The sequence below is a fragment of the Marmota monax genome, unplaced genomic scaffold (assembly GCF_021218885.2).
Source record: "Marmota monax isolate L192 unplaced genomic scaffold, Marmota_monax_Labrador192_F-V1.1 WCK01_AAM20220418_F8-fsc00078, whole genome shotgun sequence".
NCBI lineage: Eukaryota > Metazoa > Chordata > Mammalia > Rodentia > Sciuridae > Marmota > Marmota monax.
Window position 1 is genome coordinate 3393520 of NW_026694865.1, and position 15491 is coordinate 3409010.

General features: G+C 48.2%; 1 protein-coding gene across 1 annotated transcript in view; it reads left to right on the forward strand.

Annotated features, from left to right (window-relative positions):
* Window positions 1–15491, forward strand: part of Itga11 (integrin subunit alpha 11) — a 115610-nt gene that overhangs the window by 68285 nt on the left and 31834 nt on the right. Inside the window, exons 8-11 of the mRNA XM_046426667.2 lie at window positions 5170–5314; window positions 5748–5913; window positions 7419–7489; window positions 15197–15341. Of these exons, the coding sequence (XP_046282623.1) occupies window positions 5170–5314; window positions 5748–5913; window positions 7419–7489; window positions 15197–15341 (527 nt within the window). The remainder of the gene's footprint in view (window positions 1–5169; window positions 5315–5747; window positions 5914–7418; window positions 7490–15196; window positions 15342–15491) is intronic.

Sequence of the window (15491 nt, forward strand, 5' to 3'; positions counted from 1 at the left end):
TTACCCGTCATCCGATGGGCTGACCTCAAGGCGTCAGCCTCCTGTCTTAGGTTGGTACCATTGCAATTGGATCTTACCCGTCATTGACTACTGGCCCAGCATACAGCCACACCTGTGGATAGGCCTTTGTACTAGTGGGGGGGTGAAGTTCTTTGCCTCACCTCTGTTGGCCCCCAAATTTTAGCTGAACGACCATCACAAGCAGAAGGGAGGAGGATACACCGGCTCCTTTTGGAAAAATTGTATCACCGATGACACCATCAGCAAAAATACCCCGGCACTACCACAAGTCACTGCACCAACAGATAGTTCACAATGCATACAAGTGATACATAGTCGAGGCAAGTTCTGCAAGCAGTTCAATGATAGCTATTGCAGAAGCTGTAGTTTGGTTTTATCTTTGTCTTCACCAGCACTGGGATGAAGATAGGAATTCTGGCAATAATGGCTAAAGAAAAAATTATGTAACATTCCAGCAGGCACTAAAAGAAAACAATTTTCTGAACAATTTACATTATCCTGAACAGAATTATTAAATATAATGAAAAGGAAAGGTGAAAGTAAACAAACAGATCTGTTAACCTCCTTTTTTGTTCACATATTAAAACAATCCTCAACAGCTGTTTACCCAATTTAAATTAAACCATTTAAATCACGTGAATAAGAAAAAAAAATATTTGGATCCATTTTTTCATGAGCGCTTGTCATATATGATATATGGACATATGCACATACAAACATACAACACAAAACACAAGTGTGCACACATAATATAATACATACAACACATAACATAATAGTAAAGGCCTTGTAACTTTTTACAGGTGAAATCTCCATTGCAATGTTTAAAAACTCCATAGTCAAAAAATAGAACTGATCAGCAAAACATTAACCTAGGTCTGTATGAGCTCAAAAAACAAAATAGAACTTCATGATGTGGGAAAGGGCAATAATAAAATAGATATCGGAAAAAAAAAAAAAAAACATCCTGGTTTCATTAGCCTCCAGGTGTGGGAGAACCACTGTCGCAGATGTAAGGATAGCCAAACTGGAGTTCTGGATATCAGCTGTTATGGATTTGAGCCAAATCATCTTCTTTTTGGTCTGTAGAAATCGCTTTAGTTAATCTCTCTGGAATCCAAATCGGCTGCTGTTCTCCCTATGGAAACACACAAACAGACCTCCGACTCCAGACAATCACTGGGTTAGGACCTTAGTTAATCTCTCTGGAATCCAAATCAGCTGCTGTTCTCCCTGTGGAAACACACAAACAGAACCCCAACTCCAGACAATCACTGGGTCAGGACCTTTCCATTGTCCTATTAGAATATCCTTTCAAAGTACCTTGGGCTTATGTACGTTTTTTGGATACATATGCCTTTCCGCAGCACTAAGCCCTGATGAATCCAAATTTTAAAAGTTTAGAGTAAAAAGGGTTATTTTAAGTTTATGTTTGGGGGATATATACCCCTTCCCAATTCCCTCTTTTTGATTTAATAAGTACATTTTAATAGTTTGATGAGCTCTTTCAACTATGCCTTGTCCCTGTGGATTGTATGGGATTCCTGTTATATGAGTAATGCCAAATGATGAGCAAAATTGTTTAAAAGAGGTAGAAGTATAGCCAGGACCATTATCTGTTTTTAACTGTTTTGGAACGCCTACAGTGGCAAAATTTTGTAAGCAATGAGCTATAATATCTTTAATTTTTTTCTCCGGTATGAAGGGAGCCCATCAAAAATCCGGAAGAAGTATCAACTGTAACATGCAAATATTTTAATTTTCCAAATTCTGGCAAGTGTGTGATGTCCATCTGCCAAATATGGTTAGGTATCAGTCCTCTAGGATTGACTCCAAGATTAACTTGTGGTAAAAAGGTCATACAATTTTGACATTGTTTTATTATTTGTCTAGCTGTTCCTTAGTTATTTTAAATCGCTTTTGTAAAGTATTAGCATTGACATGGAACTTTTTATGAAAATCTGTAGCTTCTTCTAGTGTAGAGAAAATATGTATGCTTCACTGTTTTGAAATCTAAAACATGGTGAATTCGCTGCCCTCCTGCCTGTTCAAATACAGGGCATGCTAATCTTTGAGGTCCTGTCTCAGGATCCAATCTATCAACTTTGGGGGTTGGGGGCCTCCCAGCATATGGAGGTGGAGCTGTTGGTTGGACACTTACGCCCTCTGGTGATAGAAAGGTGTTAGTAACAGCCTCCTGTTGTAACTTCTCCCCTGATGGCTTTTCCTCCTTTAAATTTTCTTCTGTCTGACTAGCTCGAGAGACCTTCTCTTTTACTTGATCTAACATGTCTTCTACCATAGTCTGAACTGAAGGCTTTGGACTAGGCAAACAAAATCGTATCATCATCCACAATGGCATTGTGCCAACTGGCAGAGTTCCTGGGTTTTTCTTTTCCCTCTCCCTTAAATCTTCACCATGATGGTCCCATTGTGATATATTCAACAACTCCTCCTTAAAAAGCCATGGGCTACATTTTTGTATTGTATCAACGTATGCCCTGACTGTTCTTGGTTTTATTGGGGTGCCTCCTTCCTCTAACAATTTACTTAACACTCTTTCGGTTTGTTTTTTACTAATTTCTGATCCCATATTTCTACTATAAAGATAACACAACCCAACAAGATAACACCAAACAAAACTGAAACAGAATGAAACAAAAATGGAACAAAAATTTATTGTATCAGCCTTTCTATCCTCCTGAAATGTCCATCCATCCTTTCTCCCTATCTGTTCCTCAGACGCAAATAGTTTTTCCTCAAATGTGAGCGGTTTTTCTTCCCATCTCACCCATCTCCAGGGACAGGCAACTTAAAACAAAAGTGAAACAAAACGAAAGAAGAATCTTAAAATGGCTACCCATCCTCTCGCCCTGCCCTCAGGGGCGAGCAGTTTACCTTATCACTTACCCTCAGTCCTTACCCGTGCGGGCCACCAAATGCCGCAGTCTGGCTGGGCACAATTCACGAGCCACTTGTCAAGCAGAAACAAACTTTATTTTTAGAACACACACGCTGCACCACACAAGCTCTTCAGGAGTTCCCTTAGAGCCCAACTGCCACCACCGGCTTTCCAAAAGCCCCTCAACCTCCCCCACTCCTTCCACTCTTGAGGCCGATTGGCTGGGTCGCATGGGCGGAGCCAAAAGAGTCCCCCAATGAGCAGCTCCGTGGTCTGAAAGGGCAGGGAAACAGCCCAATGAGCATCACCGCAGAGGAGCCAACCAGCTGGAAGTTTGCTGGGGCCGCTTCAGCTGTGGCTCTCAACATCTGGCAGCTTGAAGAAGTTCTGAGACAACTTAGTCCAAGTTTTGTAAATTCCTCAACATCAAAATCACATGCAAAAGCTCATCATGTAACAAGCTTGTCACATAACAAGTTACCTCTGATAACCCAAAGGCTACTGGTCTTCAGCCTGTCCTTACAGAGTTTAAACCTGAGGGCTGTTCTTCCTGCCTGGAAGTGGGTCAGACTCATGGGAATCACTGCCAAGTCCACAAGTGACATTAATTTTTATATCTTAAGTGGAAAATTCTGCCTGCTGGGCCAGACCCTTGGCAAGACCATAGGTGTACTCAGCACAGTATGGTCTAAAGGAGGGTTGATTACAGAGGCACCAAGAGCCAGTTTTTCATGTTTAGTAGACCAATTGCCAACTGTCAGAGCCCCTTTGCCATATTGGGCATGACTGGGCTAGCCCTGCTGTCCCCAGGCTAGAGGGCCCAACAGGTAAGCCAAGCTCATGCTCCAAGCACTGAAAATTAAAAAGTAAGAGAACTATTTTCCATTACATTTTTTAAATTTTTTGTTTTAATTAGTTATACATGACAGTAGAATGCACTTTGATACATCTATCAATGGAGTATAACTTCCCATTCTTCTGATTGTACGTGATGTAGAATCCCACCGGTCTTATATGTGTACATAGGGTAATAATGAATGTCTGATTCATTCTACTATCCTTCCTGCCCCCAGAGCCCCTCCCTTCCCTTCACTCCCCTCTACCTAATCTAAAGTAATTCTATTCTTCCCTAGCATTGTGAATTAGCATCTGTATATCAGAGAAAACATTTGGCCTTTGTTTTTTGGGGATTGGCTTATTTCACTTAGCTTGATATTCTCCAGCTCCCTCCATTATCTGGAAAATGCCATATTTCATTCTTCTTTAAGGCTGAATAATATTCCATCATACATATATATTCATTTATATATATATATATATATATATATATATATATATATATATATATATATATAAAATGCAATATTATTGGAGTGGAATATATATAAAATTCAATATTATATATATACATATATACATATATATACACATATATATATCACATTAACTTTTTATTCATGCAATATTTAATATTTCCAAAAATACAATCAAAGTAGTCCTCATGGGAGAAGTCAGAACTCTGGGGCTTCCTCACACATGGTTCTCCAGGTCAGTTGTTTAGGTGGTGAACTCCCTGGCACCTCAGCTCTTCAGTCCTTAGGAAAATGGGACACAATGCTGGGTGTTCAGTAGAACTTTTAAAAATTATTGATGGCGGGCTGGGGATGTGGCTCAAGCCGGTAGTGTGCTCGCCTGGCATGCTTGCGGCCAGGGTTCGATCCTCAGCACCACATACAAACAAAGATGTTGTATCTGCTGAAAACTAAGAAATAAATATTAAAATTCTCTCTCAAAAAAAAAATTACTGATGGCCAGGCAAGGCCCCAGGAGAGTCTGACCTTATGGGTGTAAGGGGAGCCTGGGCATCAGTATGTTTTTAAACCTCAGCCCAAGAGATTCTTGGGTTTGCTCACCATTACCTCACCTCCCCTAAGGCCACCACCTGCCAACTTCCCTTCATGTCTTCTTTGTGCCTTTTGTCTTCCCAAAACAAGATCAGGACCCCAAAGGGTCTTTTTAAAGTCGCTTTTGTAAAATGCAAAGATCCAAGACCCACCTAAGCTGTGGTAAAAGAGTCGCCTGGGTGTCACGACCCACCCTCTTCTTTGGTACAAGGTCTAATGGTGTTGACGTGTTGGGTTGCCCCGGGGGGGCCAGCTGTGGCTTCTGTGGCTGCTCTTGGAGGAGCATGGCATCTTCCCCATCCCCATGTCCCTTTGTGACCCACCCCTGTGCTCGGGTTCCAGATCAGAGGCTTTCCAGAAGGGCGGAAGGAAAGGGGCCAAGAAGGTGATGATCGTCATCACAGATGGGGAGTCCCATGACAGCCCAGACCTGGAGAAGGTCATCCAGCAAAGTGAGAGGGACAACGTGACCAGATACGCCGTGGCCGTAAGTCCCGTCCCTGCCCAGGGCTGCTGGCTGCCTCTCAGAGGAACTCCTAGGGGCTATTTTCTGAGAAGCACCCTGTCATGTCCAGGCTTTCAAAAGAGCAAGCCCAGAAGCTTCTTTAGCACTGCTCAGGCCTGTCCACAAAAGTCATGGGCTTGGTTTTTCCTTCCTTTGCCAGGAAACTTCAGAAACCTCAAAAACTAGGAAATAGCTCAAGCCTTTCAGCTTCCAGAATCCTAGCTGAGCACAGGTCCTTATCTTGCCTCTAAAAGAGGATCAGTCCCAAAACGCAAATGGTCCCTGGAGGAAAACTCAGGGCTACCAAAAGTCCTGGCTCAGCCCACCCTGGAGCCCTGGGGTCAGGGGCCCTGAGGCGTGTGGGAGAGTCTGTGCTATGTCCTGGTTTGTCGTCCCTGCCCCTGTTCCCTGGCAGGTCCTGGGCTACTACAACCGCAGGGGGATCAATCCAGAAACTTTTCTAAATGAAATCAAATACATCGCCAGCGACCCAGATGACAAGCACTTCTTCAACGTCACTGACGAGGCAGCCCTGAAGGACATTGTTGACGCCCTGGGGGACAGGATCTTCAGCCTGGAAGGTGAGCCCTGCCTACCCAGAGGGGCTACACACACCTGGGCTTAAATCAGACAAACTCCCCAGAGGGAAATTCAACTGCACAAAACAAATGGCGTGGCAAGTGTCCCTGCTTAGTGGAAAAAAGGACCAACCGAGTGTCATTTGTTCTGGATGCAAAGCGATGTGCTTTATGAACAACCTGAAAGGTGGCTTCTCTGGTATTCTCCATACTTGATGGCTGAAGAGACTGAAACTCAGAGCAGTTAAGTGGCATGCCAAAGTTCCCACACTGGGGACAGTGGTGATATGTAGACTAGTGTTGCCAGGTTCAGCAATATGAAATGCAAAACTTGTGACAGACTTACACTAAAATATTATGCATTGTTTATCTGAAGTTCAAATTTATCTGGGCACCTTATATTTTCTCTGGCACCCCTAGTCGGGACCCTGCTGAGCCTGACTCCTCAGCCTAGAACACTCAGTCCCTCTGTGCCACTGTGTCTTGCTTCATCAAAAGCAGTCTTTGCAGGGTTTCTTCAGATCGCCCCCTCCCAGTGACTTAAACTGCATCTTTTATTTGCACAGATCCCGTTTGCACAGTAAATGCTCTACTGGGTCCTTCCAACACTGGGCCTTGGGCATGGGGGAGGGTCATAAAAAGAAATAGAAGGCAGCGTTCCAGAGCCTGAGACATCTGCAGTGCATTGGAAATGAAGAGCTGCCCAAAGAGAACAAAATGGCCCCAGAACAAAGATGGATGGATAAAAGCACAGACATGGGCTTTTTTTTAATATTTATTTTTTAGTTGTAGTTGGACACAACACTTTTATTTTACTTATTTTATGTGGTGCTGAGGATCGAACCCAGGGCCTTGCACATGCTAGGAGAGTGCTCTACCACTGAGCCACAACCCCAACCCCCAGACATGGGCTTTCACACCCACAGCAGAATTGAAATATCCAAATCAGTGTTTTTCTCCTCAAAGCAGTCACCTTGAGTGACAAGCACGGAGTTCCAATGATGTGTTCGGGAAACCCACTGTGGAGTGGGGTCCTGAGCACCCTGGGCTTTCTTGTGTACCTCTGCAGTGGTGACATGTCTCCCTCCTGGGGGTGGAGATGAGGTGTAGGAACTATCCCAGGGCATCCAGAAACAAATCCAGTGAATAATAGGAACAAACAAAGCGAGAAATTCCATTTCTTGCCAACCATGTCCACTGTTTCCACAAACTATTTAGTTATCTCCCCCCCGTTTTCACAGTCATTTACAGTATGTGGATGCAATACTTGTCCCCAGTCCTTTGCAGAAGTAATGGCCATCTGGAAGGTGCTCAGCGCACCTCAGGGCACAGGGTATTGATGAGGGCTGGTGATGCAGACGGCTCTGTAAGTCTCAGCCTCGAGCTTTTCTCAAAAGTGAACCCCCAGTTCCTAAGGTGCCCCCTGGGAGGTAGGAACTGTGAACCGAGTGCCATCTGGGGCTAAGCAAAGAGTCATGGCACTGACAACCTTCTGTCCTCTGTTTTAGGCACCAACAAGAACGAGACCTCCTTTGGGCTGGAGATGTCACAGACGGGCTTCTCCTCGCATGTGGTGGAGGTATGGGTTACCACTGGCTCCCTCCATCTCTCCACATCCTTCCCAGCTCTCGAGGTGTGTCTTTCCACCTTTCATGAGCTGCTCAGCTTCTCTTTCCTGGGTTCTCTCTGCCTCCCAGAGTCTTCTGTGGGTGGAAGAGGGAAGTCAAGGTCTTCAACCTACCTCTACTGTCTCAAGCCCTCTTCAGAAGCAAGTGGACTACTACTAATAGTCTACTCACCCACCCAGAAGGTTCTGCAGAGGGTGCTGATGGAGACATCGCTTCCTGCAACAAATGACCCCATTCAATCCACAGAGCCCTATGCAAAATCTAGGCCAGGTGACATAGCCAACTGCATATGGGCCCCACTCCATGCAGACTCTGCATGGGATTGCAGAGCTCCCAGGTGGACCTGGCCCCCAAAGAGGGGGGCACAAGGTGCCACAAGCAGCATGTGGTGCCTGGGGCTGTCTCGGGCCCCCACTCACCCTCTGTGTGCTTCACCTGGTTCTGGTTCATAAGATGGGGCTGAAACCACCCTGAATTGCCAGAGAGACAGAGTGTTCATATCTCTGAGATGCTTCATTAACTGTAAAGTCCTGCTTAGGAGCGGCACAAGGGGAAACAGACACCCCGTGTGTTGCTCCGTGGGCATGCTTCGAACAGGTATGTCCCGGGTGGAGTTGTGCACTCGTGTGCTGTTGGACAGGCACTGCCTCCCAGTTTGCTTGAAAAGCCTGCTAGTCCCTGTAGTTGTGCACTCATCATCCATCATATTTGCTTAACTCTTCTATGGGGTAGATGGGGCAGGTTCCTAGAGCCAAGTTTACAGATAAAGACATTGAGTCTTGGAGAGGTTAAGTGACCCTCGGAAGTAAAAAAAAAAAAAAAAAAAAAATCAGTGAGATGGCACCATCTATTAGTCAGATGGCACCATCTATACCCAGCAGCTGCTCCATGAGCAAACAGGAATCTCAAGAGTCTGAGTCAGAAATCCCAGATTGGAGGGGAGGGGGCACATACAACACACAGCAGGCAGATGAGCGGAAACACAACTTGAAACTGGATTGTCCTGAGCTGCATCATTCCCACTGCCCTGAATACAGCAAGGTGCATAATAACATATGCACCTCATAATAACAGCCCTGTTACAGGTGACAGCTCTGTAAACTTTTCCAGGGAAGTCCTGCACCTCATTTCATGCTCAGAAGATCCCTACAGGGCTGCAGGCATTAACAGTTCTCCTGTTTAAAGTGGTCAGATCCACCAATCTTCTCAGTGCCTTCTTGCCCTGGGCCCTTTGCTGGATACGGCAGAGGCAGAGGTGGAGCCCTGCCCTTCAGCTTGCAATCTGAGGGTAAATTGCTGGGCACAGTGAGGCAAGAGCATCCATGGGCGCAAGGTCAGGCAGCGAGTCTCATGCTCTGGCAGCACGAGTCCTGGGCTCCTGAGTCTGGGGTCAAGGCTGATTAGAAAATACATCAAGGAAATGCAATCCAATTCAATGCAACCAGGATTTGTCAAAAACAATTAAAGAAGAAAAAAATTGGAAGTAATTCTTGCCACCAAAAGTTAACTTCAAACAGTCCAAAACAGCAGTCCTCAGTTTTGAGAACAGGATGAAAGAAACTGCAGATATCTCCTTGGTAAAAGCATATAACTCCAGGTCTTCTGGGCCTCTGTAAAGACCCCTACTCAATGAGGCAGCCAGACGTGACAGCTAATGCCAACCAGGGCAATGGTCAGGCTCTTACAGAAAGAAAGGCCTGGGCTGGGGCTGGGGCTGGCATGGCCAGGGAAGGATCAGCAAGGGGTCAGCACTTGAATGGGCCTCTGAAAGGACAAGGATCTTAGCAGCCATGGGTGGGGCAGGGGAGCAGAGGATTGTGTGCACAGGACTGGGAGGAACCTGGGCACAGGCTAGGGAATCAAAGACCCAGTGTCTCCCGTATCCCTCTATGGCCATTTCCTGAGCATCTTCCTGTGGGGTGGGGCAGGGGGCACTGGGGATAGAGACTAGGGTACCACTTCATTTGGGGACAAAGACTTAAGTTTCACTTAAGGTTCATTCTCAGGCAGGTCACTGTCCAGGTCTCAGGGGCCAGGGAGGCTCAGCTGGGCTTAGGGATTCAGGGAGTTACTCTGAGCCCTGGAAAATGGCCCCAGCAGCTCAGTGTGTCCAACGCTTGCAGAACCAGTGGGTTCCCCAACTATTTGGAGGAGGTGGGGCAGGCAGGGAGACTCAGGAGCTTAGAGCCCCAGCTTGTTACTCAGGTTGGCCCAGGTCATGACTGCCCTGACTGCCCTGTGCAGCTTCTAGATACGCTGCCCAGTTTCCCTATTCCCCCAGTCAGAGGGACTCGGTTGCCTCTCCCCACACATCCCAGTTCTTTTACCATCTCTAATACCTGGGTCATGTTCCTATGTCCCAATCATCTGGAAGGTTTTCTCTGCTAAGACTTTTAAAGAGAATGTTTATATTTGGATCTGAGAATTTTCTGATTGAAGGCGGAGTAAGAAAACCTCCAAATCCCAAGGGAATGACATGTTGGTGATGAGTCCACTGTAACTGGACATTAAGTTGTTCTGTCAGAGCACAGAGGTCTGTGAATGCCAAGCCACTGATGCTGTCATGAATGGCTGTGACCATCCTATCCCCGGGAGCCCAGCAACTCAGCTCTCAGTCAGTTAGCTGCTTTGGGAACTTGGAACAACAGGTCCAATCTTGACCCTGAGTGGGTCCATGTTCTGGACCAGCCCTAAACTCCCTCTCTCCAGAAGTGGGCCACAGGCTGCTGCCTGAAAACATACTGAGGTGCCTGAGCTTCTCTGAGCCTGTTTAGTTCAGTTAGAAGGAAAGGAAGGGCCCAGCCCTGTGGGAGGGACCCAGTATCCATCCTCAGTGGGCAGAAGAAAGGCATAGCTCTTCATTGCCTGGCTTGCTGCCTGCTGTCTTATCCAGCAAGGAAACCAGCCTGCAAAGCTAACGCAACAACAGAGAGCAGGGCCAGAGCCCAGGGTAGAGAGGAGACCTCCAGATATCGGCCAGACACTCACGAGGTCCATGGTCCCAGACCATACGACATTACATCCCAGACTGATGGCAGAAAGCCGGAGCCACAGGAACCCGGGAGCCAGAAACTCTAGTCTTGAATTATAAAAAGGGAAAGAATATTCCAAAAATCACCCTCAGGAAGTCTAGCTATGGATGAATAGATTTTTAAGCCAGTGGTTCATTCACATTGGGAAATGACTGCAAAGGCCACTAAGAGCTGGAGTGGTTCTTGCGTGCTGGCTGCCTCTGGGTGGTGACCTCCTTGGCAAAAGCTGCACCATTCTTCTAGAAATCTTGTAAAAGGGACCCCTGCCTCCATCCTGCAGCCTGTGGCCTTCCTATGGGCCTTCTGGGGCTGTGGGCTGGACAGCCAAAGTCACTGCTGTTACCAAAGGCTCTTAGTGGTTGAAGCCTTAAACAGTGTAATCTTAGATTTAGAGTTTGCATTTGAACTAGCTTTACAGTTTAATTCAATCAAAAATGAGAGAAGCTGGGGCTGGGGTTGTGGCTCAGTGGTAGAGCACTTGCCGAGCATATGTGAGGCCCTGGGTTCAATTCTCAGCACCGCATATAAGTAATGATCCATAATGGTAAACTGACATCTGGAGGTTGGAGACCCTCCATGGCCCTACAAAGTGGACTCCCCCTGCCAGTTTGGGTAGGCGATTAGGACTGTCCCCTGATCTTGGTGTCGGGGAGGAAGACCCAGTGCCCTCTGGGGGTCTCCCACCTGGCCTCCACGCAGACCTCCAGCAGCTACCTCCGCCTGGCTCCACAGCCTCCCCAAAGCCAAGAAAAGCTGGAAGGAAGAGCCACTGGCATCCGCATCTGGACGCCATCACTGCCTAGCTATGTGGGCTCAGACAGCACTTCACCTGTCTGAACTTCAGGCTTCAAGATGTCTGAGGAGTATCCCTGGAAATGAATCTTGAGGCTTCGAACAGATGTTGAGATTTACAGACAAATGGGTTGGGGTTTTCTTAAAATCCTTTCCTAACTCCTCTCTGGGCCCACCCCCTCCCTTAGTTGGTCACCCTCTCCTGGGATCCCTAAAATAGCCCATCCTTGCCTCCCTGGGGCACTGCTCACCCACCCCACAGTGGCCAACTTGACTATGAGATCAGATTCTTTTCTGGCGTCTGCCTCCCCAGGAGATGCAGTGTGCACCATTAATGAATGAGAAGAGCTTCCAGGTCCCAGTACTTATGGCTGCCAAGCACTGTGCTGAGGGAGACAGAGGCAGACTTGCCCAAGGTCACACAGCTAGAAGCTTTGCAGCTGAAGAGGGGACGCAGGAAGGTCTGACCCCAGAGTTCATGCTGTAACCACTAGGCCAGGGAGTCTCAATCTCGACCCACGAGACATTCTGTGTTGGATAATGAGCAGATACCCCGACCTCAAGCTGTGATAACCAGAAACATCTCCAGACATGGCCAAATGTCACTTGGGGAGGCAATGTCACCTGCCCTAGACCATGCTGGCTCCAGTGCTGGGGTTGTAGTCCAACCCTGGCTGGGAACCTGGACTGGGTGAAACACAGAGTTTGGGGAGACATGGTCACACACCCAGGGAGCACCCACCTTGACTGGAAGGCAAGACTGAGGCAGAGGCCAGGTAGAGGAGCTAAGAGCTGACTGGCAGGATGTGACAGGAGTGTCACAGATGCCCCAGTAGGTCCGGCTACAATGGCCTTGAGGCCTCAGGTCTTCCGACAGCCGTCCAATCTGCAACCTGCCCCACAGAGCACCAGCTATGGGAAGGGTCCATCCAGCTAAGGCCACCTAGAGACACCTGGTGTTGTCTCATGGGAGCTCAGGCCACCCCATAAATCTGGGAAGACTGGGAGGCCATAAATCAGAGAATCCATGCTAGGCCTGCAGAGGATGGGAGGTTGCCCGTCCCTAGAATGCTCTGCCATTTGGTGAGGGCACGTGACTGGCTTCCCCCACCAAGGCTCTGGCCCTTTTAATCTTCTTCTTCTTCTCCTTCTCCTTCTCCTTCTTCTTCTTTTTTTTCTTTTGCACTACCTGCCCAGTCTCAAAATGTCTGGGCTTCCCGCACTAGGAGAGGAGCTGAGCTTTGCCTTCACACGCCTACTCCACAGAGTGACCCTGTCCTCAGTGGGGCTTTCCCTGTCCCCAATAAACCCACCCTCAGAAAAGGGCTTCCCACTGAGACTTCAAGACCCAGCTACCGCCAGGGTTACAAGGACACAAGGCAAGAGGCTGAGAGTGACCCGCTGGCCCGGGCCACCAAATCCAGAAGCACTGGTGGAATTCCCAGACTCCACTCTGCATTGCATCAAAATGGCCCTGTCAGTACATCTCAGGGGCTCCTTGCCATCTGCAAAATCAAAAATTCATCTGCATTTCAGGCGCAGTGGTGCACATCTATAATCCCAGATGCTTGGGAAGCCAAGGCAGGAGGATTGTGAGTTCAAAGCCAGCCTCAGCAATTTCAGCGAGGCCCTAAGCAACTCAGTGAGACCCTGTCTCTAAATAAAATGCAAAATAGGGCTGAGATGTGGCTCAGTGGTCAAGTGCCCCCAGATTCAATCCCCAATATCAAAAAAAAAAAAATCATCTTTAAAGCCCTCTCCATACAACCAAGAAGCCTGGTCTGCAGTTAAGATCTTGAGCAGTGGCAGAGAGAGGGGGGAAGAAGGATGGAAGGCAGAGCCCCAACAGTGCTCCAGATGGGGGGGGTCGGGAGGATAACTGGAAGCAGGACTCCCCCAGGGCTTGGGGGAACACGTAGCTGTTTTTCTCCTCAGCCCAAGCCACCTGTCTGGCCCCAGCCCTGCCTTTCTGACTTGCCATATGACCTTGGGCAAGTTCCTCCCCCGCTTTGAACCTCAGCCTCTGGTTTGTCAAGTGCCGATAATGAACAGGCTGTCCCCTCCCAGAGTCTCTGTGGGCTCAAATTGGTGGTTGGATGAGAAAGCCCTCCACAAAGAAGGGAGCACACCCCAGCCTGAAGAATGTTGGCAGTGACTGTGGACAGGGAGTATCTGAGTCCCCAGCCCCGTCCTGGTCCCAGCAGACTGTCACAGCCTCCCAGGCCAAGGCTTGAGCAGAGTGGGAAGAAGAAGGCTAATTAGAAAGTCGAACACCACCAAGCGCCCGACTCACCCGAGACCAGCTTATTTATAGTTGTAAAAACATTCTGTCTGCACAGTCAGTTCCACCTCTAGGAGCTGGCATTTTTTAACACTTTGATAAGACCAATTTTTCTCTTTAAAGCTAAGGGGGAGCCTTGAGCCCAGCCAACCTGCAGGCTTCCAAGAGGGCTCAGTGGGACAGAAAGGTACATTAGTGCTGTGCTTTAAAAGCCCAAAGCTGGGATACAGGCAAGCTGCTCCCACCCCTGAGTCACCAAGGAAACCCAGGAAAGTGGCCCTCCAACTGCTTTGCCACCCTCCTGGGTCTGCTCAAGTGCCTGGTAACTTTCACCCTCTTTTCAAGTCCATGAGTCTTGTGGATTGTTTATGCTAGGGAGCAGGTAGGGTACAGGGGCAGCCCAGAGAGTGAGTGGACTCAGTACTCAAGAAATTACCCTGGAGTCAGAAACATGGAAACTTCCCCTCCAGGAGCTAAATCTTCCTGTCCTCCTGACCAGGCCTTGCAGATTTCAATTGTCCTGCACTGGGTGGGCAGACTAAGACCCTCCAAGCCCTGAGAAATAAGCTTCAGTCTTCAAATCATGGTGTGGCCCTGGCTTATCTGTCCAGCCTCATCCTCTGCCCCTTCACTCAATGCTTCTGCCCCTCACTCAAACAGCTTTCAGTTCCTTGAAAGCAAAGGTTCTGACCTCTCTCCAGCCTCAGGGCCTTTGCACAAGCTTCTCCTGGCCCTTTCCCTCAGGCTCCTGTACCCTCTTTTCTGACCCTTCTCCTCTTTTAGTGTTTGGGTATACATTCCTTCCTCTAAAAGGCTTCCCAACCCCCATCAATCTAAATTAAACTTCACTGTGATTTTCCCTGATTGTACTGGTCACAGTTTGCAACTACATGTTTGAGTATTTATTTATTATCTCTGGCCTCTGCAAGGTCAGGGATGGTGTTCCCAGCACCAACCAAGTGGTCAGCATAAAGTACATGCTCAGTGAACTTTTATTGAAGAAATGAAGAGAAAGTAGGATTTTTTAAAACAATTTTTCGCTTTTAATTGGTCATAGAGTAACTGTTCATATTCATGGGTGCAAAGTCTCATATCAGGTCGTGCATACAGTGTGGTGACTGGGCAGGAGAGTTCACAGGAAAGCACTTGCACACTGCAAAGGAACACCGAAGAAGATCATGTGGGGGAGACACGGCTCCAAGGAGGTCACAGGAAAGGGATGGTGACCAGAGATTTCCTAGAGGGGTTTTGAAGCCCGAGGAAGGATGGAAGTCTGTCCAGAAATTGGAGTTTATTTCTAGAACACTCCCTTTTCTTGACATTCCTTGGGATCAGCTTGACCCACTTTGTTCTAAGGATGGGCTAGGGCAGGACAGTCTCCATGGCTTTTTCAAAAGCTGAGAGTCCAGCTCAATGTTAGATTGCTACATATGAACCCTCAACAAGGTGCCCTAGGAGGCTGCAGGAGGCTGCGCTGGTCACAGGACCTGGGGGCTTTCAGCAAGAGATCCCCAGGGAACAGGATCTGACGTATGTACCCTCCCCGATGCCAGGACGGGATTCTGCTGGGAGCCGTTGGCGCCTATGACTGGAACGGGGCCGTGCTGAAGGAGACGAGCAGCGGCAAGGTCATTCCACTCCGCGAGTCCTACCTGAAGGAGTTCCCCGACGAGCTCAAGAACCACGGCGCATACCTGGGTAAGCGCCCTGCAGGGGACGCGGGAGGGCACGCGGTTGCACGGTCCCCCGCACGCCCAGGCCAGGGGCCTCCCGGTGCTGGGTCACGCAGCCACACTGAGCTGCAGTTCCAGGCCCGAACACCCGGCCCAGGGACCGGCTCTTCTCCAT